General features: G+C 38.4%; 2 protein-coding genes and 1 pseudogene across 9 annotated transcripts in view; 1 reads left to right on the top strand and 2 right to left on the bottom strand.

Annotated features, from left to right (window-relative positions):
• Positions 1 to 627: 627 nt before the first annotated feature.
• Positions 628 to 24,926, top strand: part of GBP7 (guanylate binding protein 7) — a 45,585-nt gene continuing 21,286 nt past the window's right edge. For both annotated transcript variants that reach the window (XR_012417909.1, XM_005542797.5), the window contains exons 1-3: positions 628 to 710; positions 4,708 to 4,916; positions 13,735 to 13,862. Coding sequence is in view for 1 of the 2 variants with exons in the window: in XM_005542797.5 (XP_005542854.4) it covers positions 667 to 710; positions 4,708 to 4,916; positions 13,735 to 13,862 (381 nt within the window). In the remaining variant the exon portion in view is untranslated. The remainder of the gene's footprint in view (positions 711 to 4,707; positions 4,917 to 13,734; positions 13,863 to 24,926) is intronic.
• LOC141407710 (isocitrate dehydrogenase [NAD] subunit alpha, mitochondrial pseudogene) lies at positions 9,162 to 10,559 on the bottom strand (annotated as a pseudogene).
• The window catches only part of LOC141407713 (uncharacterized), a 198,551-nt gene continuing 185,232 nt past the window's right edge, over positions 11,608 to 24,926 (bottom strand). For all 7 annotated transcript variants that reach the window (XR_012417952.1, XR_012417953.1, XR_012417970.1 and 4 more), the window contains one exon: positions 11,608 to 12,277. The gene's annotated coding sequence lies outside the window, so the exon portion shown is untranslated. The remainder of the gene's footprint in view (positions 12,278 to 24,926) is intronic.

A 24,926-nucleotide genomic window follows, 5' to 3' on the forward strand; every position in this document is an offset into this window, starting at 1 on the left:
ACATTGTGGTAAAAGTATTCCTGATAAGAATACAATGGGATAATCTATGTAAACAAAATGGGTACTGCCTTCATTATCATTAAATGTTAAGTGCCAAGACCTGAGTTAGGTGTTAATAATTCAAACATGTGTAAGACGTGGACATTCCCTCAGAGTACTTACAGTCCTCACTTCTAAACGCAAATAACGAGGTCCATTTTAAAAGAGTCTAATATTCAAGCGAATTGAACCTAAACAATATTATATTAAGCTTTCTCATTCCTGCACTTCTCAACGTGGCCCACAAACATGAGATGAATGTCATTATTTTAAATGATTCAATGAAGTTTTTTTCTTTAAGTAATTGCAAGCTGTCTCTAAGATCTCTTCTAATAATAAAATTGGAAGATTCTGTTTGAGAAATTATGTCAAATCCTCTCACTAGCACAGCTGTCAGCAATTTCTTTTATTGTTGCTAAATCACGGACTGTCATATTACTCTATTTATTCGCAGAGGTTGCGTTGCTTTTTACATGTATAAATACAGGTCTCTAGAAAGTCTGGAAAGCCCCTGACATTGGAGAGGTAAGGTAAAAGTCCAAAGTTCCAGCAAGAAAAAAAGAGGGAGAAAGCAGTGCAGCCAAATTCAGAACTAAAGAGAAGAGAATAAAGACTTGTAACTTTCTCATGGAAGCTGCCTTCCTACCAACTCCGGAGGATCTCTACTCTGGGTAAGACTAGGACTTAAAAGGATTTTGTGATTTATAAGGATCCATTAGTTTTCTCTAAGTTGACCATCCCCAAGGTACGCTGCAGTTGAGCCAGCTACAGGATACAAGTCTAGATGAAATCCTGGCCTTAGGTGACTGCATGTACTTTACTGTGCTCTAATTCCTGCTGTGTCAAATTAGGCTTCAGTAGAGGTGGAACAGATATTCAGAGAAGCTAATGTTCTAAGATTGTTATTTCTTTTCTGGCACCATCTTAAATTACCGTTATCTTTAAATATCTGCCTAATAGACTCTGTCACTTTCTTTATTGCCAACATTTATAGCTATAGGTAAATGAAGGTAGGTAACTTGGGAGCTGCAAAAAGAGGCAACACATTATTATAATCGAGGAGCTTATAACATCTTTGTGCCACCACCTTTTCTGAGCCAATGATTGATTGATTCCTATTTTATGGTAGCATAGTATAAGCTATGGAATTGGACAGACCCATACTGTGTTTTCACTCATCTTCCATAGATACCCAATCTTTTTAGTTTCTGGTTTGCCCTTCTTGCTTGCCAGCAGATCCTGTAGGCCATTGCTATAAGAGGAAATGGGTCATTATCACAGAAAAATAAACGGCGTTTTTGCCATCTTCTGTTGAAGTGATGGGAAGACAGATAATTTAATAGAAGCCTCCAGTGGAACAAGTCAGAAGTAACTAACTCTATATGGAAGCAAACCACTCTTTATTATAGGATAAAAATGAAAACTATAGTATCTATCATCTATATTTGCTTGTATCTTAAAGAGATTATATACTTTGTATAATGATCACATAAGTTATAAGGATTGAGACATTCAACTTAAAAACACAAAATTAAAGCATTACTACAAGAAGGCTTTTCACTCCTTTTAACTTTACAAAACTGTCAAAATATTTAATTTATCAAGTCCTGGATAAAGATAGCAAGATTACAATTGTGCACATGCTACTCCCTATACGGCAGAGATCAGACAAAAAACAAGCCATGGTTTCTCAAAGAATGTTTCCTGGTGTGACTTCATTACATGAAATAATTAAAAACAATATGCAGACTGATATACATGGAGGTAATAAAGAATCAATCTTAAAATGCAGAGAATTCAAAATCTGGTAACATAATTGAGTCAAAAATCAACAGATAAGTGTCAGGTGCGAGCTATCAGGCTTGCATGAATAATGTGTGAATGCCGATGCACAGTGAAAGGAGAAAGCCATTGGGTAACCTGAGTCCCACAGTCTGACCAGACCCTGCCCACAGAGGGGCTTGGAAGAAATCAGGACCAAGGATGGGTTAGAATGGTATCTATGTTTCAAAATATGCAGATATGTATGACACAATGTTCCCTAGATGAAAATTACTATTACTATACACATGAGCTTAGCGAGCTCAGCTTTGCTCAATCCAAAGATCTAAACGTGAACGTAAAAAGCTTCCAAAGGAAATTTTGTAATTAAGTCAGAAGAGTAAGCGGGGCACCTCAGAAAAATTCCATTTTCTGGAAAATGACATACAAGATGAGCTGGTGGGAATGCAGCCTTGTACAACCTTCTGTAGAGGAACTTGGCAATATCTACAAAATTATATACTCTCATCTTTTGACCAAGCAATCCTGTTGGTAGGAATCTATCCTGAAATTACTCCTGTAACAATATAAAAATACACATTGCATAAAGTTACAGAGTTATTCATTGCAGCATTGTTTGTAATTGCAAAATATTTGAGACAATCTAAATGCCCATACATTGAAGAGTGATTGAATAAACTGGGGTATAATCCACATAAAGGAGTAGATAAATGTTAAAAGGATTTTAAAGGCTTTCTATGAACAGATGTGGAGGGATTTCCAAATTTCTATATGATATGATCTTCGTGTTAGAAAATGTGAAAAAGAAAATATGTACATTCTCGTTTGTGAAAAGAAAATCCAAGAAGGGTAAACCAAAAACTAACAAGATTGGGTATCTACGGAGGATGGGTTGGAATGTGGTAGAAAGAATAGAAGACCAGTGCAATGGGAGTGGAGTGGTAAGAGGAAGGAAAAGTGACACTTCTCTGACTGTAACTTTTTGAAAAGCTCTGAATTTAAGAACCATGTTGTTTCACAAACTCAAAAAATAAATCATACTTAAAATCAACCAAGAGACCAAGATGTGAGGGAGGCCAAAATGAAACAGAAACAGTAACAAATGTAACTAACTGTTTTACAAACGAATAATTTAATCATACTGAAGAAGGTGAAGGACAAAACTAACCTAAGCAACTTTGAAGTGCAATGTTTTGAGTGTGTATATAAGGCTAAAGACCAAAAGAACTGTACGCTAATAATTTTCTTGTAGTAAGTAAATTTATTTTTCCACAGATTTATTATCAATTTTGATACTACTATATGAATATACTAGGATTGAGCAAGGAAACAAATGTATTACCTATTAGGAGACCAAAGTCTAGCTTATTTAGAGAAAATAGTTTAAAAAGGAAAGTCAGAAGCTTGAATGAGCTCAGATGTGTTGGATTGGAACTGGAAATATCAACAGAATCTCAAGCTTTATTACAGAAATGTACAAATAAAAATAAATACAGATGTGTGCTAGTATACATACATATATTTCTCACATTTGCCCCTGAGTGGGTCTAGAAATAATTAACACACCTAGAGAGATATCTTGGTGTCAAAATACCATTACCCAATGAAAGAAACCAAAGATACTGGGAGAAGTGGTAGATTCTAGGGATAAAGCAGGAAAAATGCAGATGTGTTTTCTAGAATACATTGTGGAGCCAAAAAGAAAAGAAGCACTGAAAATATGATGGAAGCATGTGAAAAAAGAAAAAAGAAAAAAAAAGGATCCAGCTTGAAGAAGCTCTCAATGACGAAATCTAGGACAAGTTGAGTAACAAAATAAATATTGATTGTAAAGTATTGAAACCCTCAGAGTAAAACTAATATCTCTGAGTCTGCATTGATACAAGTAAATGATTAAATGAGCAAACAAAATAAATAAAGAAGGAACAGCCCTTGCTCATGGTAGAACTCCAGTTAATAAATATAGAAAGAATGACTATAATAAAAAATCTATTTAGTCAAACACTACAAAAAGAATCGTCAATAAAAACTAAAAGTAGTGGCTGAAAAAACAACAACAAAGTATGATGAGATTGTATTTGCATAGTCTCCAAACTGTTTCTCAAAATGGAAATGTTTTAGTGACAAAGTGGCACAAAACTCTTTACAGTGGAGAAATCTGAAATCTGGCAGCAAGCACTTTAACCAAGTGATCAAAGTGAAGGTCGCAGCACCAGAAAAAGTCATGTCAACATCATGAATCTCTTAATACAAGACACTGAAAATGGCAGAACATCACTTCTGTGACATTTGCAAAAAAAAAAAAAAAATGCATAACTTCAATCAATGAGGAAACATCAGAAAACTCCAAAGTGAAGGATATTCCTCAAAATCAAAGGCCAGTACTATTCTAAAATGTCAAAGACATGAAAGACAAAAAAAGAATAAGGAACTATCAAAGATGCAAGAAAACTACAGAAACATAATGACTAAATGCAATGAGGGATCCTGGATTGGATCGTGAAGCAGAAGGACATTAGTGGGAAACTGGTGAAATGTCAATAAGGAGTGTAAATTAGTTATCATTGTATCAATGTTAAAATCCTGGTTTCAGTAATTGCTCTATGGTTATGTAAAATATTAACATTAGGGGAAGCCAGGGAAATGGTATATGGGCACTCTTCATACCTATCATGCATCTTTTCTATAAGTCCGTTTCAAAATTAAGTTATTTTAAAAGGCAACCAGTGGCCCTGTCTATAGGACAACCTTAAAGGGCCACAGGTCTTCTGAGAAATGCACAAGAAACAATGCTCAAGAATAATAAACAAAAATTTATGCCCTATTGTAGAATTCAGCTCAATTGACTGACCAGACATTACTTTCTGCTTCATTTTTTCCTTGCAGACAAAGGAACGGTCCGAACATGGCATCAGAGATCCACATGCCAGGCCCAGTATGCCTCATTGAAAACACTAAAGGGCATCTGGTGGTAAATCCAGAAGCTCTGGAGATTCTGTCTGCCACTACACAGCCTGTAGCAGTGGTGGCAATTGTGGGCCTCTACCGCACAGGCAAATCCTACCTGATGAACAAGCTGGCTGGGAAGAACAAAGGTGAGTGGCACCAGCAAAGCATGGATGAACCCCATCTGTCCAGTTACACAGTCAGTGTCCAGTTTGAAGATGAGATGAAAGAAAGTTAGTGTTGGAGATAAATATTGATAGCTAACTTTGAATTCATTAGCATACTCTTTACATTCACTCTGGAGGATTAGAGTCAACTGACTCTTCCCACTTTGCCTTTATCTTCACATTTCATATATAAATAAGGTATTAATAAAAAATTAAATAATGATGCATTATTAAATATTTACTAAAATGTTTATGTAGTAATAGCAAGTTTCCACAGAACTTTAAGATAAAATGAATGTTTCAATACATATTGGATATTCTAATTTCTCTATTTTTTGTAATTAAGGTCACTATTGGTTATAATTTCTCTCTTTCACATGAGGCTGTAGTGTCAGGGACTCAGTGTGGCTTATAAAGCACCAAGCTACCAGTTAGAAGCCTGATGTTAAAGTGTAGTTTGTATGTCTTTCTAACTAAGCCAATCAGTTACTATTTCTACTCTTCATTTTCATCATTCAGGAAATGAATGATTTGACTACCATATCTTGAGTTCCTCTGTCAACTCAAAATAACAACAGATAGTCACTCTCCAAAGAAATGAATATATTCAGGAATAAGTAGGGGATTTGTAAATTCTGGAAATGCATATAACAAATCATAAGTTCGTCTGGAAATGTTAAGGCAGTGAGAAACTTTTAAAGACAAAAAGGAGATATATATGCCAGTTAATGTAAAATGAAAGTTCACTGGTTTACAGGATCATATTGCAGGTGAGGACATGTGCATTGGCTGCTGCTTGAGAGAGTTTTATGGAGAGAACCCTGACTGCAGGGACCCTGATGGCAGCAAGTAAGGCCACTTGCAAGATTGTGGTCAGGACTGGCTATTACTGGAAGTACAGAAGTAGCCTTTGTTGCAAGGTTGTAGTTTGGCAATGTCCTAATGGCAATTTCCACCACAAGAAAGTGTACAGGAAAGCCCTTCCTTCATGAACTCCTGACTCCATTTTGTTAGGGTTTGGCATAAGTGACTCCATTTTGCTTCTGACAACTTTTGCAGTTCCCCCTTTGATCAAGATCTTTCTCTGAAAGCATCTCTGATCAATCATCCTGTAGTTATGCATTATGTGTTCCTCAGTGCTTGGATGCACTTGATTTAGTTGGTTTGTTCCCAAGTTGGTCCCAAGTGATTGGTGACTGGGAGTCAGTTTCAAAACACTTTTAGCCACATTTGAGCAACAAGGATGTTTGGAAGGAGTGGGTTTCAGGCTAATTCTCCCTGGAATTCATTATGAAGTCAATTTTTTCAATTCAACATTTTTGGCATATCCTTTAAGTGCTGAGCCAGCATTATTATCTCAGGAGTGTCATTTCTGCAGAAGTCAGACAGGTAACAGATACAAAGCTTAAAGAAAATAATGCAAAGCAAAACCAACAGGAGCATAACAAATTCATTTTGGACGATGGTTCTGAACCAAGAGCTCAATTAAACAAATTAAAAGACCATGTGGGACTGGGTAAGATTTGGTATAGGCATTGAGTCTTTTACATAGTTTGGTTAGTGATTCTATTATTTAGTATCTCATGACTTGGTTAAATTAAAGCCGAGAGTGCTAACTCTGTAAAAAGGGATCATTGGTACAATTTGAACAAAAAGTTGTGTTAAGAATATTGCCAAAGTTATTCACTACATGGAAGAAAGCATCTCTTAGATCATGTAAAGATTTGGGATTGGCATGACAGATCCAACATTCCATCAGGTACCCACAGAAGCTGATGATTATGAAATTATAACTATGGCATTATCCTGTCAAATGAAAAAGAAGGCACAAGCAAAGAAAATTTAAGAAGGATAATAGTCTCATTTTTGTAAGTATTGTTCTATCATTCTTAGAAAAAGCTGTCCATGGCATGAAACCATCAACTTCTCATACTGGTTTACACACTAAATGTCTTTGGGTATGGCATGGAGTGGTTTGGTGAACTTTCTGTGTGGCCCAAACACGAGACATGAGACTCATCCCTTGAAATTTACATTGAGTTGTGTAGCTTTAGTGTATAGAGCTTCAGGAACGGAGCAGATTTTTATTTTAGCAATTCCAGGCCAGAAAATTGGGTTGGACGAACCTAGAAGAATTGGAAATTTAGTCCAGGTTGTAGATAAATAATAATAAACTCAAAAGCAATGCATAGGGCTGCAATCTAATAACAGATGAAGTATAGTTTTCCTTTCTTAATAATAAATTTTCTCCTTTAGTCGTTGCAGTTTTTGCCAAGATAAGGCTTGTTTCAGAATAAATTTAACCTCATCAAACAAAGCCTGATTATTTATACAAGTACAGCAAGAATAGTCAAGAGACTCTTTTACGTTTGCTTTGTTGACCCTTTAAGCCAATTAAATAGAGCCCTTTCACATATCTTGTAAGCCAATTAAATAGAGTTCTTTCACATATCTTGGAAGAAAATTATTACATACACAAAACATGCAAACATAAATACACACACAAGCAAAGATCACAGGGTTTTCCACTTTAAAAAATTTAGTCATAACACTGTAAAACATAGAGATTCAAACTCACTTGTTTGTAAAAGGACAGCTAAATCCAAACTATTTTTCTGAAAAAATAGAATAAGTTAAGGTTACTTGCTCAAATGGCTAACCTTTGAGATTTTTCATTTGCCTTTAACTGTTAATTCTGTGGAGGCTGTGGACTAAATTTGGGGTAAACTGCAGTTTCCACAACAGTTTGGTTTTTATTATTATTATTTTTTAAATTTGAGGCTGAGTTTCGCTCTTGTTGCCCAGACTGGAATGCAATGGCGCGATCTCGGCTCACTGCAACCTCCGCCTCCCGGGTTCAAGCGATTCTCCTGCCTGGGATTACAGGAGCCCGCCACCACGCCCGGCTAATTTTTGCGTGTGTGTTTTTAGTAGAGACGGAGTTTCTCCATGTTGGTCAGGCTCCTCTCGAACTCCCGAACTCAGGTGATCCGCCCACCTCAGCCTCCCAAAATGCGGGGATTACAGGTGTGAGCCACCACGCAATGTTATGCAAGGGCCAAGGGAGGCCATGAGTTGTGTTTGGTTGTGGGGCCAGAGGGTAACTGTTCATGAAAATAGTGAGTGTATGAAGATTAAGAAAATCATGCTGCAGTGGAAGATAAAGGGAGAGGAAGGCAGGAAGAGAAAGGAGATGGCTGAGGGTCTAAAGTTGAGCCCAAGCCTAAGCCCAAGCTCAAGTCCCGGCATGGCACAATTTTGTGAATTAACTCAGGCTGAGTTGCCTGCAATCTTTGGAATGTCATCTTATACTAAGTAATGCTGAGGCAGAGGGCAGTAATTGGTGCTTTGGGATAGGAGAAGGGGCAGTTGCTGAAATACAAACTTAATATCATCCCGAGTTCCTCAATTGCAGCCAAAATAACATGTGTTCAGGCCTTTCGGCAGTATCGCCCCCAGAACTACCAGCTGTAGTGTGGTCCATTCCAAGACAGCAACATGCAAGAATAAGTTTACAATATGCTCAGCCCTTCTGGCTTAAAATCAGGGGCTCAGGGGCTCAGAGGCTGTGACAACTCATGATGCTGAAAATGCCTCCAATGAAAATGAAGTACTAGCTCTCTGCTTCATTAAAAGCTCTTGGAAAGAATATTAAATCTCGAGACAGCAAAATAATTGAATGCACAATACATTTTTCGTGTCTTTGTATCCAATATATTACCTTTGTCTTATTAATAAAAATTATATCTCTCGTTATATATTTCTTGGATGTGAAGTTTTTATTCATACTCTACTGTGAAGGACAAATCTGTCTCTATTTTCCATTTCATTTAGAAATATACCACATTCACTCTTTTTGATGTGAACTTTCCCAGGAAATTTCTCTTGTGCCCATTTAGTTTTATAAGAGTGTCATTTTGTGCTATTACATCAATATCCTGTTTTATTTCCATTATGTTTTTCAAAAACCAAAGAAAACAAGGTTTTTCTTAAAAAGTTTGACATTTTCTCTTGTTAATTCTGTATCCTGATATTTACAGCTGAAGATAAACTATTTTAACTTAAGTGTAAGATGGTTTAGAATAGCAAATGATACAGTCCACTCAGATTTTACAAAAAAAAAAAAAAAAAAACATTTAGCAGGTAGACACTTAATAAACAAAATAAGCACTTGGAGAAAGTTCTTTGAAAACAGACCTAGGGACATCCACCTGCATGCATCTTTTGCACAGATTTTGTTAAGAAAAGGCCAGATCTAAAAATGTATTGTCAAGAAACAAGTAAACCAAAGCATACATCCCTAGGTATTCTAAACAGAGGTTTATGTGGGGTCCATTTAGAGTGACTGATGCAAATACCAGTTGTAGAAGCGTTAATCTAAATCTTTACTCGGCGACAGATTTCCTCTGTGAAGTCTGAGCATTTTGCATTGCCTCCCAAATCTTTTGTCAAGCTCTTTCCATCTTTAATTGTAGCAAAACACGCGGCCTCAATTCTTGCAGCATGGTCAAAAAGTCCCATGTGGCGCAACATCATCACAGAACTGAGCAGGAGGGCTCTGGGATTCGCCATGTCCTTGCCTGCAATGTCCTTGCCTGCAATGTCTAGAGCCGTCCCATGAATCGACTCAAAAATTGCAACCCCATTGGCTCCAATGTTGCCACTTGGCGTCACACCAAGACCTCTGATCAATCCTGCCCACAGGTCACTAAGGATGTCTCCATACAAATTTGGCATAACAACAACATCAAATTGGGAAGAATCTTGTACCATATTCAAACATACTGTATCAAGGTACATCTCATTAAATTTAATATCTGTACAGTTTTCTACAACTTCCCTGCATTTTTGTAGAAAAAGCCCGTCTAACATCCGCATGATGTTGGCTTTGTGCACCGCCGTGACTTTGTTCCGGTGGTTGTTCCGGGCATACTCAAAGGCAAACTCAGCAATGGGCTTGCTCGCCCCCTCGGTGATGAGCTTGATACTCTGCACAACTTCATCAATGATCACATGCTCAATTCCACTGTATTCTCCTTCTGTGTTCTCTCGAATGGTCACAATATTTACATCGGTGTAAGGGGTTTTATAGCCTTAGATAGAGACACATGGCCGGACATTTGTGTAAAGCTCCAATGTTTTGCGCAGCGGCAAATTCATAGATGGGTGACCGGCTGCTATTGGGGTCTTCAATGGGCCTTTCAAGCCCATCTTGTTCTTATCCATGGACTCTTTAGCCTCCGAAGGGATCGTCCACTTTCCTCCAGGTCCTTGAATGGCAGTGACGTTCCGCTCCTCCCACTGAATAGGTGCTTAGGCAGCATCAAAAATCTTCATAACTGCAGCTGAAATTTCTGGGGCAATACCATCTCCTGGAATTAAAGTCACTGGCTGAACAACATCAGTAAAACCTCTAGTCACCTGTTTTGGGTTGTGGAATACCCCCAGCAGCAGACAGACCTTGCAGATCCACCCGGGCCCAGCCATCGCTTCCCCTCCTGGCTCTGCAGAGACCGACCCCTTCCAATTTTAAATTCTCTTCTTAAAATGCAGTTCTTGAAAGTTCATCTGGAATGTCCCACATAATGGCCATTGTAATTCTAAATTACTTTTGGTGTAATTTCCCCATCACTTGAGAAGTGTGCATGAGATGGACCATAAATACAGCTGGCTAGAGTCCCAGAAGAAAGATTATTCTGGCATGCCTTTAAATTTGGGTGTCTTATTTTGTTTCTCATTAATCTCTGAAAAGAAAAAAATAAAATCCTATGAATCTGGTTGGGAATGTCAGAAGTTTGGACTGGTGTTTTGTTTTACAATGTATCCGGTCCAGGGTATTTGTTTTAGTTGGTGGACAATCATTGCCTTTGTTGTCCAACCCATGACCACATTTTCCCTGTTGAATAGAAATTTTCTTAAGTGTGGCAGATGCTCTAATGGTAACCTTGCCTATCCATGGCCCGTTTACCTTCACACAAAATACTTCATCTTCAGAGATTGGAGTCACTCCTTAATGATGGCACTGCCTTAACTGGTTTAAATTGGTCAACCCATGCCTACTGTTTGGTACATTTATTTTTGCTCTTGGCAGATGTTTAGAAGTAAGAAAAGACTCAATTCACCAAAATTTTAAATCAGGCAGGCAGACCAAACAAAATATTAAACCAGGCAGGCAGAAGTTAAAAAAAAAAAAAAAAAAAAAAGAGTACTCACCAGAAGGACAATGTTCTTATCTCATAAAGGGCTTGCCAGAAAAAGCAAAGTCATTTTTAGGCTAAGAAGGGATTCAGGGCTTTTTATTGAGGTGACCTTATCCAAATAAGATCCTGAACCAGACAAAAAGAAGGGATTTTAACCCAAGGGGAGACTCAACACAGTACAAAAGGTCAGATGTGGAAACGAACAGATCAAAGGGCTCAACAAGGGAATACCACTCATGGTTTCAGGGGCTGCTGATCATTCCAAGATGAGCTCACTTTAGATCCCACTTCCGATGCTAGATTATGTCAAGCTAAAGTAACAACAGAGAAAGTAGCTCTCCAAAGAAATAAGTTTATTTAAGAATGAGCAGGGGACCATATGCATACCAATTCAGGTATGCACACTATAATAAATCATAGGTTGGTTGAGACAGTGGGAACTTTAAAGATAAAAAGGAGAAGTACACGCAGGGTGTTTTGAAACAAAAGTTTATTTGTTTACAGGAGCTTACTCACAGGACTTAATATGTGTACTGGCTGTTGCTAAGAGAGAGTCTTCACAGAAGGGACCCTGATTGCAGGGACTCTGATTGCAAGTTAGACCACTTGAAGTTTACAGTTAAGACTGGCTATTACTGGAAAGATGTCCTCAGAATATTAGCCTTTGTTGCGAGGTTGTGGATTGGCAACATCTTCAGTGGCAGTTCCCATCACAGGAAAGTGTGCACGAGAGCTTTTCCTTCATGGTCTGCTGACTTCATTGCATTCAAGTTTGGCATTTTGATGCTGATAACTTTCACACTTTCAGCCTTTAAAATTCTAGAACTCTTTTACTAGTCCGAGGTATAACTTTTTAATTCCTGCAGTATTCTAATACCTCATGGATTTTCTTAAATATTTTGCTGATTTTTGTCATCATCCATGTGAAACACTTCAATGGGTTCCATTACTAACAAATCTGGTCTACTTGGCTACATACTCAGGAGTTCAAATCACAGATTCCTCAACTAAATTTCAAGATTTTATTCTCACTGCTCCACTCCTGGAAACCATTTCAACAGACCATACTAGAGTGGATGCTTTATACTGTCCTTTCCATGTCAGAATCTCCTCCGTTTGGATATCCTTCTGTTCAGGTGGCATCTGCATAAGGAAAAAGAGTCACTACATGAAGATGAGCCCAGCACTTGGACCTCTTGTCTCAGCCCTCTCCCTAATTTTACTTATGAATGCATGCTTTTTTCTTCCTCTTGAGCGTTGCATAAAAATACACAGGTGTCTTAGTCTGTGTCTGCCACTAGGACAAAATACATTACACAGGGTAATTTATAAATAATAAAAACTAATTTCTCACAGATCTGGAGGTCGAGAAGTCCAAGATTAAGGCACAAGGTGATTCAATGTCTAGTGAGGGCTTGTTACTCAGAGGGGGTTTCCCATTGTCCCCAAATGGCAGAAGGGGCAGAAGGAACAATCAAATTCCCTCAAGGTCTTTATATATATATATATATATATATGTGTGTGTGTGTGTGTGTGTGTGTGTGTGTGTGTGTGTGTGTGTATATATACACTTTAAGTCCAGGGATATATGTGCAGAACATGCAGGTTTGTTACATGGGTATACACGTGCCATGGTGGTTTGCTGCACCCATCAACCTGTCATCTACATTAGGCATTTCTTCTAATGCTATCCCTCCCCTAGCCCCCAACCCCCAAGAGGCCCCGGTGTGTGATGTTCCCCTCCCTGTGTCCATGTGTTCCCATTGTTTGACCCCCACTTATGAGTGAGAACATGTGGTGTTTGGTTTTCTGTTCCTGTGTTAGTTTGCTGAGAATGATGGTTTCCAGCTTCATCCGTGTCCCTGCAAAGGACATGAACTCATCCCTCAAGGCCTTTTATAAGGGCATTAACTTTATTACTGAGGACATGACCTTTCATGACTTAATCACTTCTGACTTCTTTTTTATTTTGAGACGGAGTCTCACTCTGTTGCCAGGCTGGAGTGCAGTGACGCAATCTCGGCTCACTGTAATCTCTCCACCTCCTGAGTTCAAGTGATTCCCTGGCCTCAGCCTCCCAAGTAGCTGGCACTACAGGCGCGCACCACCATGCCCGGCTAATTTTCTGTATTTTAGTAGAGACGAACTTTCACCATGTTGGCCAGGATGGTCTCTATCTCCTGACCTCGTGATTTATCTGCCTCAAACTCCCAAAGTGTTGGGATTACAGGTGTGAGCCATTGTACCCACCCCACTTCTGACTTCTTAATATCATCACCTTGGGGTTTGGTTTCAGACTTCACTGAAGTTCCAACGTATGAATGGGGGATTGGAGGGATTAATGTTCAGACCATAGTAACAGGTTAATAGAGTTTACATTAATTCTGTAATATAACTTATTTGAGCCTATGGTTAGATATGAAGTGAATAGGGGACCCAAGTACCTTCTGAGAAAGTCATTTATATAAATAAAGATTTGATTGATTTCTTTGCTGAAATTTCCCTGCCGAAAACTTACATTCTTATACATTTAACCGGTTTAGGCCTTGTCTGCCTGGATTCTGCTGTCACTATATGTTGTTTCTCCTCTTCCCTTGAAGGCTTCCCTCTGGGCTGCACAGTGAAGTCTGAAACCAAAGGCATCTGGATGTGGTGTGTGCCCCACCCCTCTAAGTCAAACCACACCCTGGTCCTTCTGGACACGGAGGGCCTGGGTGATATGGAAAAGGTAAGACAGAGCCATAGAGAAATCTTCTTTACCCTTTGATTCTCTTTTTATGTTTTTATGCATAATATCAATCCAACTTCTCTGGCCTATTCCTGAATCACAAATCTGATTATGGAAACAAAGCTAAATTTCATTTCTGGGAACTTACTTTCTGGGTAAGCTCAAATATTTTGAAGTATTAGTGATAGATCTTCTTATTTTTAACAGTTGGATGAATTATAAAATTTAATAAATACTTACTGCATAGCAGAAGTCTAGGGCTGTGTGCTAAATACAGAATCCTGAATTTCAAAGCTCTATGCTAATCAGTGAACCAGGTAAATGCTCAGAGCCTAGTGGCGAAGACAACATTGTGATCATTTAGAGTGCTTAGATGCTGGAAGTGAGGGCCTAACCCAATGATACAATTTAGGAGAAAGCTACCTGGAAGACGCTGTAACCGGTGGGATTAATGGGTGCTACTAGTTAACGTGTGTGGGGTTCGTAGGCTTGAAGGTAGAAATCAGGAAAATAGAGTTTCACTGAAATAATCTATTTTTAAATGCATAGAAAAGCACCAGCTAGCCTGGCGCGGTGGCTCACGCCTATAATCCTAGCACTTGGGGAGGCCAAGGCGGGTGGATCATCTGAGGTCAGAAGTTCGAGACCAGCCTGGGCAACATGGTGAAACCTTATCACTACTAAAAATGCAAAAATTAGCCCAGCGTGGAGGCGGGTGCCTGTAATCCCACCTATTCAGGAAGCTGAGGCAGGAGAATCGCTTGGACCCGGGAGGTGGAGGTTGCAGTGAACTGAGATCACGTCACTGCACTCCAGCCTGAGTGACAGAATGAGACTCCGTCTCAAAAAAAAAAAAAAAAAAAAAAAAAAAAAGAAAAGCACCAGCTATACCAGGAACATTTATAAAAGTTTTTGCCCAATTTACAGGGGCAGGCAATGTAAGCATCACTGACTTCTAGAAGAGCATGAGCTAGCCCCAGACAAAAATTTGCAAATTGGATAATTCTAGATAATTTTGCTTTATAGTATTAGGTGCTGTCTTTTCCTATATTTATATTAGTCTGAGTATAAACTGAAAATAGAATTAGTCAGAAACGACAGAGGGATGTTACCACTGACCCCACATAAATACAATATTATGAAAACCTCCATGCACATAAATTAGACAATCTACACAAAATAGACAAATTTGTTGACAAATACACCCTCTCAAGACTTAACTAGGAAGAAATTGAATCCCTGAACAGACAAATGATGAACTCTGAAATTGAGGCATTAATAAATAGCCTACCTACCAAAAAAAAAAAAAAAACAGCCCAGAAACAGATGGATTCATAGCTGAATTTACCAGATGTACAAAGAAAAGCTGGTAGCATTCTTACTGAAAATATTCCAAAGAATTGAGGAGGAGGCACTCCTCCCTAACTCATTCTATGGGGCCAGCATCATCCTGATACCAAAACCTGGAGAGATACAACAACAAAAGAAGAAAACTTCAGGCCGATATCCTTGATGAACATCAACGCAAAAATGCTCAACAAAATACAGGCAAACTAAATCCAGCAACCCATCAAAAAGCTTATCCACCATGACCAAGTAGGCTTTATCCCTGGAATGCAAGAATGGATCAAGATATGCAAATCAATAAATGTGATTCATCCCAGAAATAAAGACAAAACAGAAATAAAGACAAAAACTACACAATTATCTCAATAGATACAGAAAATGCTTTCAATAAAATTCAAAGTCCATTCATGGTAAAAACTCTCAATAAACTAGGTATTGAAGGAACATAGCTCAAAATGATAAGAGCCATATGTGATAAACCCACAGTCAACATCATACTAAATGGGCAAAAGCTGGAAGCATTCCTATTGAAAACCAGCACAAGACAAGGATGCCCTCTTTCACCACTCCTGTTCAACATAGTATTGGAAGCCTTGGCCAGGACAATCAGGCAAGAGAAAGAAATAAAGGGCATCCAAATAGGAAAAGAGAAAGTCAAACTATCCCTGCTTGCCAACGACATGATTTTATGTCTAGAAAACCCCATAGTCCCAGCCCAAAAGCTTCTTAAGCTGATAAACAACTTCAGCAAAGTCTCAGGATACAAAATCAATATGCAAAAATAACTAACATTCCTATACACCAACCACAGTCAAGCTGAAAGCCAAATCAGGAACAAACTGCCATTCATAATTTCTACTTAGGAATACAGCTAACTAGGGAGGCAAAAGATCTTTCCAAGGAGAACTACAAACCACTGCTCCAAGAAATCAGAGATGACACAAATAAAAGGAAAAACATTCCTTTCTCATGGAGAGAAAGAATCAATATTGTTAAAATGACCATACTGCCCAAAAGCAATTTATAGATTCAATGCTATTCCTATTAAACTACCATTGAGATTATTCACAGAATTAGAAAAGAACTGTTTTTCTGAGACGAAATGGATTTCAAAACCACAATGAGATACCATCTCACACCAGTTAGAATGGTAATCATTAAAAAGTCAGGAAACAACAGGTACTGGAGAGGATGTGGAGAAATAGGAACACTTTTACACTGTTGATGCGATTGTAAACCAGTTCAACCACTATGGAAAACAGTATGGCGATTCCTCAAGGATCTAGAACTAGAAGTACCATTTGACCCAGCCATCCCATTACTGGGTATATACCCAAAGGATTATAAATCATGCTGCTATAAAGACACATGCACACGTATGTTCACTGCGGCACTATTCACAATAGCAAAGACTTGGAATCAACCCAAATGTCCATCAGTGACAGACTGGACTAAGAAAATGTGGCACATATACACCATGGAATACTATGCAGCCATAAAAAAGGATGTGTTTGTGTCCTTTGTAGGGACATGGATGTAGCTGGAAACCATCATTCTCAGCAAACTATCGCAAGAACAGAAAACCAAACACCGCACATTCTCACTCATAGGTGGGAACTGAACAATGAGATCACTTGGACTCGGGAAGGGGAACATCACACACCGGGGGCCTATTATGGGGTGGAGGGGAGGGATTGCATTGAGAGTTATACCTGATGTAAATGACGAGTTGATGGGTGCTGATGAGTTGATGGGTGCAGCACACCAACATGGCACAAGTATACATATGTAACAAACCTGCACATTATGCACATGTACCCTAGAACTTAAAGTATAATAATAAAAAAATTAAAAACAAAATAAAATTTTTTTAAAAAACCTGTTTTTAAAAAATTCATATGGAACCAAAAAAGAACTCAGGCAAAAAATAGCCAAGGCAATTCTAAGTAAAAAGAACAAAGCTGGAGGCATCATGCTACCCGACATCCAACTATACTACAGGGCTACAGTAACCAAAATACATGGAACTGGTACCAAAACAGACACATAGACCAATGGAACAGAACAGATAACCCAGAATTTAAGACTGCACACCTACAACTATCTGATTTTTGACAAACCTGGAAAAAAAAAAACCAAAAAAACAAAAAAACAAGCAATGGGGAAAGGATTCCCTATTCAATAAATAGTGCTGGGATAACAGGTTAGCCATATGCAGAAGATTGAAATTGGACCCCTTCCTTTGACCATACACAAAAGTTAACTCAAGATGGATTAAAGACTTAAATATACAACCCAAAACTATAAAAACCTTGGAAAACCATCTTGACCATATCATTCAGGACATAGGCATGGGCAAAGATGTCACGATGAAGATGCCAAAAAAGCAATTGTAACAAAAGCAAAAATTGACAAATGGGAACTAACTAAACTAAAGAGCTTCTGCACGGCAAAAGAAACCATCAACCGAGTATACAGACAACCTAAAGAATGGGAGAAAATGTTTGCAAACTCTGCTTCTGACAAAAGTCTAATATCCAGCATCTTTAAGGAACTTAAATTCACAAAAATAAAAATAAAAAGTGGGCAAAGGACATAAACAGACACTTTTCAAAAGAAGACATACATGCAGCCAACAATCATATGAAAAAAAAAGCTTAATATCACTGACCATTAGAGAAATGCAAATCGAAACCACAATACTATCATGATCACACCAGTCAGAATGGTTAGTATCAAAAAGTCAAAAAATAACAGATCCTGGCTAGGTTGTGGAGAAATAGAAACACTTATCCATTGTTGGTGGGAGTGTAAATTAGTTAAACCATTGTTGGAGACAGTGTGGCAACTCCTCAAAGACCTAAAGACAGAACTACCATTTGACCCAGCAATGCCATTACTGGATATATACCCAAAGGACTATAAATTGCTCTATTATAAAGACACGTGCACGTGAATGTTCGTTATGGTGCAATAACAAAGACATGGCATCAACCTAAAGTCCCATAAATGATAGACTAGATAAAGAAAATGTGGTACATATACACTATGGAATACTATGCAACCATAAAAGAAGAACAAGATCATTTACAGGGTATGGATGGAGCCAGAGGCCATTACCCTTAGCAAATAGATGCAGGAACAGAAAACCAAATACATGTTCTCACTTACAAGTGGGAGCTAAATGATGAGAACACATGGACACATAGAGGGAAACAACACACATTGGAGCCTATCAGAAGGTGGACAATGGGAGGAGGGAAAAGATCAGGAAAAATAGCTAATAGGTACTTGGCTAAACACCTGGGTGATAAAATAATATATGCAACAAACCCCCATGACACAAGTTTACCTATGTAACAAACCCCTGTTTTGCAGTATGAAAGCCAAAACAAACTAATTCTATTTTTTTCAAAATAAATTTTTTAAGTGTTGTTTTTAAGCATTTGGAAAGGAAAGAAAGAAGCCTTTATTGTGATCAAATTAATTCTTTTTTATCCCCTCAATTTCTAATTTTATTTATTTACTAAATACATATAGCACTATGTGTCAGGCACTATTCTAAGCACTCTATAAATAATAACATGTTTAATCATACAATGACCCTATAAAACATGTACTATTATTATCCCTACTTGTCATATGAGGACACCAAGTAGAGAGAGGTCGAGTAACTTGCCCATGGTCACACAGTTACCAATGGTCAAGCTGGAATTTCAGCCAGGCATCCCATCTGTGAAATCTGTGTTCTTCCCTTTGCTTCCTCCCTAAGTGAAAATTAATCTCATTTTAAAATCTTCACAGATGAGGAAGTTAAGTTATATTTTTTTCATTTTTTTATTATACCTTAAGTTCTAGGGTACATGTGCACAACGTGTAGGTTTGTTACATATGTATACATGTGCCATGTTGGTGTGCTGCACCCATTAACTTGTCATTTACATTAGGTATAACTCCTAATGCTATCAATCCCCCCTCCCCCCATCCCATGACAGGCCCCAGTGTATGATGTTCCCCACCCTGTGTCCAAGTGTTCTCATTGTTCAATTCCCTCCTATGAGCGAGAATATGCAGTGTTTGGTTTTCTGTCCTTGCAATAGTTGGCTGAGAATGATGGTTTCCAGCTTCATCCATGTCCCTGAAAAGGACATGAACTCATCCTTTTTTATGGCCGCATAGTATTCCATGGTGTATATGTGCCACATTTTCTTAATGCAGTCTATCATTAATGGACATTTGGGTTGGTTCCAAGTCTTTGCTATTGTGAATAGTGCCACAATGAACATACGTGTGCATGTGTCTTTACAGCAGCATGATTTATAATCCTTTGGGTACATACCCAGTAATGGGATGGCTGGGTCAAATGGTACTTCTAGTTCTAGATCCTTGAGGAACCACCACACTGTCTTCCACAATGGTTGAACTAGTTTATATTCCCACCAACGGTGTAAAAGTGTTCCTATTTCTCCACATCCTCTCCAGCACCTGTTGTTTCCTGACTTTTTAATGATTACCATTCTAACTGGTGTGAGATGGTATCTCATTGTGGTTTTGATTTGCATTTCTCTGATGGCCAGTGATGGTGAACATTTTTTCATGTGTCTGTTGGCTGCATAAATGTCTTCTTTGAGAAGTGTCTGTTCATATCCTTTGAACACTTTTTGATGAAGTTGTTTGATTTTTTTCTTGTAAATTTATTTAAGTTCTTTGTAGGTTCTGGATATTAGCCCAATGTCAGATGGGTCGATTTCACAAATTTTCTCCCATTCTGTAGGTTGCCTGTTCACTCCGATGGTAGTTTCTTTTGCTGTGCGAAGCTTTTTAGTTTAATTAGATCTCATTTGTCTATTTTGGCTTTTGTTGCCATTGCTTTTGGTGTTTTAGTCATGAAGTCCTTGCCCATACCTATGTTCTGAATGGTATTGTCTAGGTTTTCTTCTAGGGTTTTTATAGTTTTAGGTCTACCATTTAAGTCTTTAATCCATCTTGAATTAATTTTTATATAACGTGTAAGGAAGGGATCCAGTTTCAGCTTTCTACATACGGCTAGCCAGTTTCCCAGCACCGTTTATTAAATAGGGAATCCTGTCCCCATTTCCTGTTTTTGTCAGGTTTGTCGAATATCAGATGGTTGTAGACATCTGGTGTTATTTCTGAGGGCTCTGTTCTGTTCCATTGGTCTATATCTCTGTTTTGGTACCAGTACCATGCTGTTTTGGTTACTGTAGTGTTGCAGTATAGTTTGAAGTCAGGTAGCATGATGCCTCCAGCTTTGTTCTTTTTGCTTAGGATTGTCTTGGCAATGTGGGCTCTTTTTTTGGTTCCATATTAACTTTAAAGTAGTTTTTTCCAATTCTGTGAAGAAAGTCATTGGTAGCTTGATGGGGATGGCATTGAATCTATAAATTACCTTGGACAGTAGGGTCATTTTCATGATATTGATTCCTCCTATCCATGAGCATGGAATGTTTTTCCATTTGTTTTTGTCCTCTTTTATTTCATTGAGCAGTGGTTTGTAGTTCTCCTTGAAGAGGTCCTTCACATGCCTTGTAAGTTGGATTCCTAGGTATTTCATTCTCTTTGAAGCAATTGTGAATGGGAGTTCACTCATGATTTGGCTCTCTGGTTTGTCTGTTACTGGTGTATAGGAATGCTTGTGATTTTTGCAGATTGATTTTGTATCCTGAGACTTTGCTGAAGTCGCTTATCAGCTTAAGGAGATTTTGGGCTGAGATGATGGAGTTTTCTAAATATACAATCATGTCATCTGCAAACAGGGAAAATTTGACTTCATCTTTTCCTAATTGAACACCCTTTATTTTTCTCCTTCCTGATTGCCCTGACCAGAACTTCCAACACTATGTTGAACAGGAGTTGTAAGAGATGGCATCCCTGTCTTGTGCTGATTTTCAAAGGGAATGCTTCCAGTTTTTGCCCATTCAGTATGATATTGGCTGTGGGTTTGTCATAAATAGTTCTTATTATGTTGAGATACATTCCATCAATACATAGTTTACTGAGAGTTTTTAGCATGAAGGGCTGTTGAATTTTGTTAAAGGCCTTTTCTGAATCTGTTGAAATAATCATGTGGTTTTTGTCTTTGGTTCTGTTTACATGATGGATTACATTTATTGATTTGTATATGTTGAACCAGTCTTGCACCCCAGGGATGAAGCCAATTTGATTGTGGTTGATAACGCTTTTTGATGTGCTACTGGAGTCAGTTTGCCAGTATTTTATTGAGGATTTCTGCATCAATGTACATCAGGGATATTGGTCTAAAATTCTCTTTTTTTATTCTGTCTCTGCCAGGCTTTGGTATCAGGATGATGCTGGCCTCATAAAATGAGTTAGGGAGGATTCTCTCTTTTTCTATTGATTGGAATAGTTTCAGAAGGAATGATACCAGCTCCTGTTTCTACCTCTGGTAGAATTCTGCTGTGAATTCATCTGGTCCTGAACTGTTTTTGGTTGGTAGGCTATTAATTATTGCCTTAATTTCAGAGCCTGTTATTGGTCTATTCAGAGATTCAACTTCTTCTTGGTTTAGTCTTGGGAGGGTGTATGTGTCCAGGAATTTATCCATTTCTTCTAGATTTTCTAGTTTATTTGCATAGAAGTGTTTATAGTGTTCTCTGATGGTTGGTTGTATTTCTGTGGGATTGGTAGTGATATCCCCTTTATCATTTTTTATTGCATCTATTTGATTCTTCTCTCTTTTCTTCTTTATGAGTCTTGCTAGAGGTCTACCGATTTTGTTGATCTTTTCCAAAAACCAGCTTCTGGATTCATTGATTTTTTGAAGGGTTTTTTTGTGTCTCTACCTCCTTCAGTTCTGCTCTGATCTTAGTTATTTCTTGCCTTCTGCTTGCTTTTGAATGTGTTTGCTCTTGCTTCCTTAGTTCTTTTAATTGTGATGTTAGGGTGTCAATTTTAGATCTTTCCTGCTTTCTCTTGTGGTCATTTAGTACAACAAATTTCCCTCTATGCACTGCTTTAAATGTGTCCCAGAGATTGTGCTCTGTTGTGTCATTGTCCTCATTGGTTTCAAAGAACATCTTTATTTCTGCCTTCATTTCATTATGTACCTAGTAGTCATTCAGGAACCAGTTGTTCAGTTTCCAGGTAGTTGAGCGGTTTCGAGTGAGTTTCTTAATCCTGAGTTCTAGTATGATTGCACTGTGGTCAGAGAGACAGTTTGTTACAATTTCTGTTCTTTTACATTTGCTGAGTAGAACTTTACTTCCAATTATGTGGTCAATTTTGGAATAAGTGCAATGTGGTGCTGAGAAGAATGTATATTCTGTTGATTTGGGGTGGAGAGTTCTGTAGATGTCTATTAGGTCTCCTTGGTGCAGAGCTGAGTTCAATTCCTGGATATCCTTGTTAACTTTCTGTCTCATTGATCTGTCTAATGTTGACAGTGGGGTCTTAAAGTCTCCCATTATTATTGTGTAGGAGTCTAAGTCTCTTTGTAGGTCTCTGAGGATTTGCTTTATGAATCTAGGTGCTCCTGTATTGGGTGCATATGTATTTAGTATAGTTAGCTCTTCTTGTTGAATTGATCCCTTTACCTTTATGTAATGGCCTTCTTTGTCTCTTTTGATCTTTGTTGGTTTAAAGTCTGTTTTATCAGAGACTAGGATTGCAACCCCTGCTGTTTTTTGTTTTCCATTTGCTTGGTAGATCTTCCTCCATCCCTTTATCTTGAGCCTATGCATGTCTGTGCATATGAGATGGGTCTCTTGAATACAGCACACTGATGGGTCTTATCTCTTTATCCAATATGCCATTCTATGTCTTTTAATTGGAGCATTTAGGCCATTTACATTTAAGGTTAATATTGTTATGTGTGAATTTGATCCGACATTATGATGTTAGTTGGTTATTTTGCTTGTCAGTTGATGCGGTTTCATGTTAGCATCAATGGTCTTTACAATTTGGCATGTTTTTGCAGTGGCTGGTACCAGTTGTTCCTTTCCATGTTTAGTGCTTCCTTCAGGAGTTCTTGTAAGGCAGGCCTGATGGTGGCAAAATCTCTCAGCATTTGCTTGTCTGTAAAGGATTTTATTTCTCCTTCACTTATGAAACTTAGTTTGGCTGGAGATGAAACTCTGGGTTGAAAATTCTTTTCTTTAAGAATATTGAATATTGGTCCCCACTCTCTTCTGGCTTGTAGAGTTTCTGCTGAGAGATCCACTGATGGACTTCTTTGTGGGTAACCTGACCTTTCTCTCTGGCTGCCCTTAACATTTTTCCTTCATTTCAACTTTGCTGAATCTGACCATTATGTGTCGTGGAGTTGCTCTTCTCAAGGAGTATGTTTGTGGCGTTCTCTGTATTTCCTGAATTTGAATGTTGGCCTTCCTTGCTAGGTTGGGGAAGTTCTCCTGAATAATATCCTGAAGAGTGTTTTCCAACTTGGTTCCATTCTCCCCATCACTTTCAGGTACACCAATCAGACATAGATTTGGTCTTTTCACATAGTCCCATATTTCTTGGAGGATCTGTTCATTTCTTTTTACTCTTCTTTTCTCTAAGTTTCTCTTCTTGCTTCATTTCATTCATGAGATCTTCAATCAGTGATACCCTTTCTTCCACTTGATCGATCAGCTACTGAAGCTTGTGCATGCATCACATAGTTCTCATGCCATGGTTTTCAGCTCCATCAGGTCATTTAAAGTCATCTCTACACGATTTATTCTCATTAGCCTTTTGTCTAATCTTTTTTCAAGGTTTTTAGCTCCTTTGTGATGGGTTTGAACATCTCCTTTAGCTCAGAGAAGTTTTTTATTACCATTTGTCTGAAACCTTCTTCTCTCAACTCATCAAAGTCATTCTCCATCCAACTTTGTTCCATTGCTGACGAGGAGCCGTGTTCCTTTGGAGAAGAGGTGCTCTGATTTTTAGAATTTTCAGTTTTTCTGCTCTGGTTTCTCCCCATCTTTGTGGTTTTATCTACCTTTGGTCTTTGATGATGGTGATGTACAGATGGGGTTTTGGTGTGCATATTCTTTCTGTTTGTTAGTTTTCCTTCTAACAGTCAGGACCTTCCACTGCAGGTCTGTTGGAATTTGCTGGAGGTCCACTCCAGACCTTGTTTGCCTGGGTATCACCAGGGGAGGCTGCAGAACAGCAAATATTGCAGAATGACAAATGTTGCTGCCTGATCCTTCCTCTGGAAGCTTTGTCTCAGAGGGGCACCCAGCTGTATGAGGTGTCAGTCAGCCCCTACTGGGAGGTCTTTCCCAGTTAGGCTACTCGGGGGTCAAGAACCCACTTGAGGAGGCAGTCTGTCCATTCTCAGAGCTCAAACTCTGTGCTGGGAGAACCGGTACTCTCTTCAAAGCTGTCAGACAGGGACATTTTCTCAATTTTCCTTTTTTAAACTTTTATTAAGTTTCATGGTATTTCATTAAGTTCAGGGGCACCACTGAACTTAAAATATTTTGACTTATTTATTTTATTTTATTAAGTTTGGGGGTAAGCCTGAACTTAAATTAAAAGTTAAAAAAAAAAAAGAAAAAGAAAATAGAGGCCAGGAGCAGTGGCTCACACCTGTAATCCCAGCACTCTGGGAGGCCAAGGTGGGTGGATCACCTGAGGTCAAGAGTCCAAGACCAGCCTGGCTAACATGGTGAAATCCCATCTCTACTGAAAATACAAAAATTAGCCGGGCATGATGGCAGGTGCCTGTGATCCCATCTACTTCGGAGG

The sequence above is a fragment of the Macaca fascicularis genome, chromosome 1 (assembly GCF_037993035.2).
Source record: "Macaca fascicularis isolate 582-1 chromosome 1, T2T-MFA8v1.1".
NCBI classification, from domain to species: Eukaryota; Metazoa; Chordata; class Mammalia; order Primates; family Cercopithecidae; genus Macaca; species Macaca fascicularis.